General features: G+C 49.3%; 1 protein-coding gene across 1 annotated transcript; it reads left to right on the top strand.

Annotated features, from left to right (window-relative positions):
* Window positions 1-5,922: 5,922 nt before the first annotated feature.
* FOXE1 (forkhead box E1) lies at window positions 5,923-8,027 on the top strand. Its single transcript, XM_063128444.1, has 2 exons — window positions 5,923-6,221; window positions 6,671-8,027. The coding sequence occupies exons 1-2, from the start codon at window positions 5,923-5,925 to the stop codon at window positions 8,025-8,027; spliced, it is 1,656 nt and encodes a 551-aa protein (XP_062984514.1).
* The last annotated feature ends 241 nt before the right edge of the window (window positions 8,028-8,268 follow it).

Here is an 8,268-nt window from a genome sequence, read left to right as displayed (position 1 = left end):
TCAGACTTTGTATTATCAGTGGATCTTACTTCGTATTGTATAGAGTTTAGTCTTGGTCCGGGCTTTAAATCGAATTCAATCCAGGCTTCGGGGATTACATTGTTTTCTAAATCTGGCTCCAGGTCTGTTCCGCTGGAGTTCTTGAAGCTATAAATATAAAATACTATTATAGTTGTATTGCAGTGATAACTGTGATCTGGTGGCAATTATAATAGTGATACTATTACATTTGCGTTATATATAAAATAATAATCTGCAAAAAGCGCATCTATCGCTACATCAAAGGCTTCTGAAATAGAAAAGAAATAGCACTGTATTTTATTCCAAGACGTAGGTAGCTCTGTTGGCCCATTAGAAAAAAAAATGTGGCTTTGTAGACATGAATTCGGGCAGGATCTGGTTTTTGTATGCTGTAGATCTTGACAACAGACATTTGCAGTATTCCTGTGCTATTTTTGCATGCCTTGGAAACGGGATACATTTCACTTGTTCAGCCCTGTTAATACTGGGGAAATAGTGTTTAAAACAAGTATTTCATTTGCAAACATTATACTGTCCGACACACGCCCAGCGATTGCAGGGTGCTTTCAGTCAGAAAGATAATCAATCTCCAAATGAAAAAATCTTGGCTATTTTTCTCATCCTATTCCTTCTGCCTTTCTCATGAGCTACATGATCGCTACTGAAACGTGTATCACCACCACCCTCCCGGCCCACGCAAACACAGTATACTCTTGACAACCCCCCCAACTCCACCCACCTCAAGCCAAAAAAGAGAAGAAGCAAAATTCTTCCAGTGTAATCGACGGGAAGGACACGATTCCCTTTAACGGGCTTCTAGTAATAAAAACAACCCATCTGCAAAAATAAGAGGGTGTGTTTACAAAAGAACTCTGAAAGATGGGACCCCCCCCCCAACAAACCAGAAAAAAACACCTTGTAGTGGCATATTCTAAAGGTAAAAACCAACGTCAGTCCTACTTAGAGTAGACCCATTGAAATGAATGGGTCATAAATTAGTCATGACTAACTTTCTTTCAATAGGTCTACTCTAAGTAGGACTTATGTTGGCTTTTACCCTCAGAGCACAATGCTATGCATGTTTAGATGGAAAGAAGTCCTACAATTATTATTTATTTATTTATTTATATAGCACCATCAGTGTATGGTGCTATATAAATAAATATTCACGAATGCTCCCAGTCGTAGGACTTTCCCCTCCTGCCTAATCATTAATAGGAATGTGCTCTAGAACAGCTATTCTGGCATATGCTTTTGTAGACTCCAGCTAGTTGTTTAGCTTGACATCACCTAAACTCCAAGGAACTGACCTTCATCAATCGAAATGCCTTATTGGCACTGCAGCTCCCAGCCAGGATTTATCGGTGTAGGCTTAAGTGGCTTTTGGAGTTTTTAGAATTTTTTCACATGGACCATCTCGGCTAGCTTTGCTTTTTATTTAGAATCTAAAAGAGCAGCACCTTGAAGTTCCTTATAGATCAGCTTGTTTCTTACTGATGGCTTTTCAACTCCCCTTTCCACCCCACAAGCACTAGTTTAGTTCTACACTGGCCGAAAAATCTAAAACAAAATTGCAGTGGGTCTAAACTCACTAGATAATAAAAATCGTAAGGCTGCCTGGGTTGTTGGAAACTAACATTGCCCCCTGAACTCTGGTTTATTTCCAGCTACAATGGTCTTCCTCAAAGGCCATAGCTAGACCTGAGGTTTATCCCTGGATCGTCCAGGGGTCAAACCTGTTCATCTAGGTGACACACAGGGGATCCAGTGCTCAGGCAGGGGTGAACCCTGGATGATCCCAGGATAAACCTTAGGTCTAGCTGTGGCCAAAGTGTCAATGGTAAAGCAGGACAACCTGGATCTCTGAACACTTCCAGGCTGCGATCACCTATGCACACTGAGCTGGGCATAACTCCCCTTGAATACAATGGGACTTACTTCTAAGTAAATACACACCTATTTAGGATTGCTCTTTCGTTCTCTTTTGGCTTTGGGAATGCCCTTGTTGGAATCAGTGGGATTTTCCTGTGAGTAAACAGGGTTAGGATGGGAAGTAACCAAATATAAATTAATGTGGGTGGGTGGGTCGATAGGCGTGAATTACATTTCTTTAAAGCTGCAAATATTACTAACAGTGCAATCTTATACATGCCTATTCGAATTAAGTCCCATTAATTATATAAGGGCGTAATCCTATGGACGTTTAGGTAGAAAAAAAGTCCTACAATCCCCAACTTTCCATGAACCAGTTTTTTTTTTGTTTACACATGAACAAGATTGCACCCTAATTGTATTAATCTGCAGTCTTTCTTGTCGTATGGCATCTATCCCCACTTCATCTAATCCTTAAGACTTGCTTGCCTCTTATTTTGATGGCAGATATTTTTCTACTTCCTTTCCCCAGAATCTATGTGTGCTACCTTTGGATTTTTCCAGCTGCATCCAGCCAAAGCAATTTGATAATTACATCATGTCAATCCTTTGAATTTTTACTGATCATGGTTAAATATTTGTGCAATTGGAGAGAATTAAATTAATGACTTATTTCTGAATTAATTTCCTATTGGGTATTCTGAAATACTAAAGATTTTGCTCTAGGTTGAGGCTGGAATCCTATGCCAATTTACCTGGTAACAGGGGAGCAATTCAGTGCCACCTGCCTTTGAGTAAAGATGTATCACATCAGGCTGAACAGCTACAATCATATGGACTAGAAGCAATTCCTACTGAACTCAATAGCTTACTTCTGAATAAACATGAATAAGATCAAGCTAAACAAGGAGTCAGATGGCTCTGTGAAGCTCATACAGTGCTTAAAAGACAGAGAGAGACTCCCTGGTGTTGTCTGTCTTCTTTGACAGACATGGAAGTTCCATTTAAGGTGCAATCTCAAGTATAATACTAGAGAGTAAGCCCCACTGAGCACAATGGGAAAGACCTCTGAGTAAACATGGTTATTACTACTAACATGCTTAGGGTTCCATTGTTGGTTGTAGAGCATCACAGCTGTCTACTCCAGGATGTCCTCCAATATAGTTCCTTACTTGATCTGGATTATTACTTGCTTTTGTCTGATCCAAGGGCAGAGGCAGGTATTCTGCTCCAGCAAATACAGTACAAGAGACCTTTCAGTGTGAAAAAGGCTCTCTCTGCTCTGGCCTGTGGTCCTCCCACAGTGCAGGGTACAGTTAACTTTGTGATGCAAACTTAGCCCACTCACATCTGCATCCTTCTAAAGTGAAGCTGAAATAGGTTTGCGGAACCAGCAGCATGGATGCTAGTCTGTGTGGTTCCCAAATTGAGCCACAGATGACACCCCAACCCTAAATAGCAAACCAGATCATTAAAAAAACACCCCAATTACTGTGGGCATGTTTGAACCAAAGCTAGGTGGTTTTAAAAATCAGTGAAATATAGGGGTTAGAGTGTCAGGCCAGGCCCCAGGAGGTCCAGGTTCAAATCCCAATTCAGCCAAGAAGCTCCTTGGGACAGCCATTACATCTCAGGCTAATCTAACTCACAGGACAAAACGAGGGGAAGAAAATCGTGTACTCCTCTTTCAGCTCCTTGGAGGAAAGGCAGGATAGAAATGAAATAAATAATGAGCCTGTCTGCTCATTAAGGTCATCCAGAGAGGCCCTCCTATCTGTTCTGAACCTACATTTGGTTGGAAGAAGGCTTTCTCAGCTCAGACTTTGGAGAGGTTTGCTTTGTTTCCCTTTGATGGACTTCTGCTGAATTATCGAGTTCAGGAAGACCTTTGGCATTTAAAGGCAAAGGGTAAAATTTAATATAAATCCAACTTAGAATAGACCCCATTGAAATGGATGTGACAAGTTAGTCATGACTAATTTAAGTTCCTTTCATTTCAATGGGTCTAGTCTTTAAGTAAGACTTATGGTGGATTTTATCCTAACGCTACAATCCTTTACATTACTCAGAAATAAATCCCACTGAGTTATTTTCTCTCAAGTGAGTGTATATAGGATTTCAGTTTACTTGGCCTTACTGTACTTGGTATTACTCTCGTTGCTCTCTATTGCATTTTTATTGCTGCCGTTTTTAATTACTTAACTGCTGGCTCATTATTTTTGTTGAACTTTTGTTGTTTTATTGGTTGGCTTTTATTGTATTTCATTATTCATTGTTAGCTGTCTTGGACTATACAAAGAATGACTGGCTATAAATATTTAAAAATATATCTACATCACATTACTGTGCACTATTCTCCATACGTAAGGAAACAAAACCTATTCAGTTCATTGGATCTTCTTTAAAATGTTCAAATATACGTTACATATATTTATTCAGTCATCCTTGCAAGATAGAGGCTGCCCAGTTCAGTCTCTTGGGCACACATTACTTGATCACCTCTCTTGGTCACTTCACTGATTTCAACTTTATTCAGCCAGGAAATTAACTAATAGAAGAGACTCGCTTTTCCAGATTTTAACCAAACTGAATCCTAGTTTCCCAGGGGATTGTAAAAAGTTCAAAGACTTTTCACATTTTATTCCAGAAGAGGCACTTCTTCTGGTAAGTTGAATTCTAAGACTTCGTTTCAGACATTCATACCGTAACTAACATTTCTGCAGGAGTTTATGTAGCATGTGGTTTGATTGCTGTGTACTATGCAGTGGCTGATTGATATTTTACGGTCACGTTGTATTTTTTGTTATTCTTGTAAGGTACTTTGAGTGTTATGGCTGGGACGCAACATAAACATTTGCACAGTAAAGAAGCAAGCCAGAAGGAGTGTTGCTGGATCAGACCATCTTCAAATGGAAGCAGTCCCCAACCAGGCACCTTGCAGATGGGTTGGACTACAACTCCTACATCCCCAGACAGTAGACCCCAGACAGGTTGGGGTGATGATGGGAGTTGTAGTCTAACCCATCTGCAGGGCTCCCGGTTGGGAAAGGCTGGTTTGGCTCAACCTCCTCTTTCCGACAGTGGCTGGGCAGATGCTTCTGAGAAGCCCACAAGCCACGGTTGTATACTACTTCTGAATCCGGAGATCCCCTTTTGCTGGCTATGCCAGCCAATAACCACCTGTGGACTTATATCACCCACAACTTAGTCCTATTTGTAAAGCAATTCACTGCAACTGCTGAAGACCTGGCTGATTGATAGGGGTGTGTGTGGATGCACTGCAAAGTCCACAGTGCAATCCTATACATGTCTACTCAGAAGTAAGTCCCTTCGTGTTCAGTGGGGCTTACTCCCAGGTAAGCAAATACAGGATCACAGCCTCAGAGTTTCATGCCACCATGGCATTTACTTCGGTGTAAGTCCCATTGAACAAGCTAGGCTTATTTCAGAGTTGCTTCCCCGGACACGACTCAGAGGCCAAACGGCCATACTGAGCGTGGGCAAGGCAGGCATGCCTAGGAGTAAGAGTCCCACACCCACCCACTGGGTAGACTGAATTTCTGAACCAGGTCTCAAGCGTGGAGAAGTTAGGTACGCATCCGTGAGTCTTGGCCTTTCCGTCTGAGTGTACAGCTAATGGCAACCCCGGGTTCGTTGCCGCATCGCGCGTGAGACGGCTCGACTGTTCCGTTGACTGAACTCGCGGGCTTTGCTGTCGAGCAAAGGCGCCCGGGTTGGGGCGACGGGGAGGGCGCCAGTGGCAAGATCGCCCTCTCTGTCAGAACAGGAGCCGCATCTCTTTGGCCAGACGGGCCGAAGTCAACGCGTTCGCCTCTTGCGCGCCGTCGGAGCGTTCAGCAGAGGTTGGTGGCTCCGATTTCGGTGGGGCTTTGAATCCATTCTGGTTTCTGTCAGAACCATCCAGAACTGTAAAGGAGCTATCCGAGGTGCTGGATCCTATCGCCAAACTAGGATCAGCACCTTAGAGAGCTCCGTTAGAGCTTTGGCTGGTTCTGACTGAAACCCAGCATGGATCCTCAGCCCCATCAAAAGCGGAGCCACCAGCCGCCGATGGAGTTGCCGCCGCCGCTCATGCCTTGGGCGTCTCTCGCTGCGTTCCTTCTGCCGAGGCGGGGAAAGACCTGGCAGCCGGGTTCGCCTCCACCTCTCCCGGTTGACGACACCTCTCGCCGGCTCCTGCCCTGGGCCAGGCCCCTCCCTCCTCAGCCACCCCTCTCAGCAAAGCCCTCTGGGTTCGCTGCGCCCCCGGCATTCTCACCAGGGGAGGCTGCTGCTCGGCCAGCTGCGTCTCCACCCGGCCCTCGGAGGCACAGGCAGCTGCGAGGGAAGGCGGGCGGGCAGGCAGCGCAAACGCGGAGGGTCCCTGCCGGGCTCACTTTACCCGAGGGTCGCGGCTCGAGCCTGGGAAACGGCCGCCGCCGCCGCGTTGTCTGTGCGCTCTCTGGGGAACATTAAGCGGACACTCGATCGGGACTCTATACGCGCCAGCTTCGGGGGAACCCCGTCTTCAGCGCGGCTGGCTCCTTCCCGGCGCCGGATTCCATCTCTTCTCCCGTCATAGGACCCTTGGAGGTTGTCTAGGCTCAGGGGATCCGATCCCAGCGACTCCCTGTGCCACGCTTTTTCCCCCACGGCGGCGCTTCCCAACTCCGTTTTGGGGCAAGCTGGGGCGCAGTGGAAACTTTCCTGGCTACGGGTTCCAACGCCGCCGGCGGTAGCCGCGATCTTCGGTGATACGCTGCGTTTTGTACTGTAGTTTGATTGACCCCGAGAGCGCGCCGCAGACGTCCAGGCTTGTCCCCGGGCTTCGTCCTCCGAACACGTCGGACTCCAAAGCCGCCAGAGACCCTCCTCCCAACCCCGTCTCCATCAGCCACCTGACAACCGGGGCTGCCTTGGAGACGCTCCTCCGGACGGCAGCCAGGAGCAGCGAGGCTGGCGCGTCCCCACCGCAAGGATTGCCCGTTGTTTTCCCGGAACCCGCGTCGCCGTCGCCGCCGCCGCCGTCGGTGGGAAGGCCAGAGCCTGGGATGACGGCTGAGAGCCCCCAATCGTCAACGTGCGCGGCGGGCCCTGCAGACACCGAAGGCGGGCCCGGGCCCAGGTTGCCCGCGCTGGTGAAGGTGGAGCCGGCCCCTCCGGGAGAGGCCTTGGAGCCGGAGCCGTCGGAAGAAGAGGCGGCCGCGCTGGGGGGATCGCGGCCTGCCGGGCGCCGCAGGAAGCGGCCGGTGCAGCGCGGGAAGCCGCCCTACAGCTACATCGCGCTCATCGCCATGGCCATCGCGCACGCCCCGGAGCGGCGCTTGACGCTGGGCGGCATCTACCGCTTCATCACCGAGCGCTTCCCGTTCTACCGCGACGGCCCCCGCAAGTGGCAGAACAGCATCCGCCACAACCTCACGCTCAACGACTGCTTCGTCAAGGTGCCCCGAGAGCCCGGCCGGCCGGGCAAAGGCAGCTACTGGGCCCTCGACCCGCACGCCCGGGACATGTTCGAGAGCGGCAGCTTCTTGCGCCGCAGGAAGCGCTTCAAGCGCAGCGACCTCTCCACTTACCCGGCCTACATGCACGAAGCGCAGGCCCAGCCCGTCGGGCCTCCCCTGAGCACGGCCTACGCGCCTCCCGCTGCCCTCTGCTACCCGTCCCAGCCGCCCCTGTTCAGCCTGGGGCCCCTCATGGCGCAGCCGAGCCCCGAACTGGCCCAGCAACATAGCCCGGACGTCACACCCTCTCCTGGCAACGCCTGCTCCTTCGCGGGACCCGCGGCCTACCCCAGCCAAGGCTGCGCGGCAGGCCCAGGCCTCCCCAGGCCCCACAATGCCATGCCCTATTCCTACCCGCTCCCCAGCGCCCAGCAGCTCCAAGTGAACCAAGGCTCTTACTCTCAGAGCAGCAGCAGCAACCACCTCTTTGGGGCTTCTGCCCGCCTAGGGATGCCTACCTCGCCCCCACTCAGCAATGACACTATGGATTTCTATGGCAGGATGTCGCCTAGCTCCTACAGTTCCTTGGCCCATGGGTACAATGCCAGTGGGCAGCTCAGCGGCCCCAGTGCCTACCTGCGGCATGCCACCTATTCCAGCAATATGGAAAGATTTGTTTCTGCCATCTGAAGCCAAGGAGGAACTCAGGCTGGGAGAAGAAGACAGCGACGCAGGGCAGGGATCCGGATCTGCTGTGTCCCTCTGGCAGCCCGCATTGTCTTTCCCTGTGCGTAGAATATAACCATGTTACCTTGCGCTGTGGGGAGGGTTACGGCCTTCCTCTGCCCAATGCGACTGCACTTGGACGCTCTCATCAGAACCATAGTTAAGGGGCATAAGAGGAACAGGATGATGATGGAGATGTGGTCCA

The sequence above is a fragment of the Elgaria multicarinata genome, chromosome 6, assembly GCF_023053635.1.
Source record: "Elgaria multicarinata webbii isolate HBS135686 ecotype San Diego chromosome 6, rElgMul1.1.pri, whole genome shotgun sequence".
Classification (NCBI taxonomy): Eukaryota; Metazoa; Chordata; class Lepidosauria; order Squamata; family Anguidae; genus Elgaria; species Elgaria multicarinata.
Note: the sequence above shows the minus strand (reverse complement) of the source record. Positions and strands in the feature narration are given on the sequence as shown.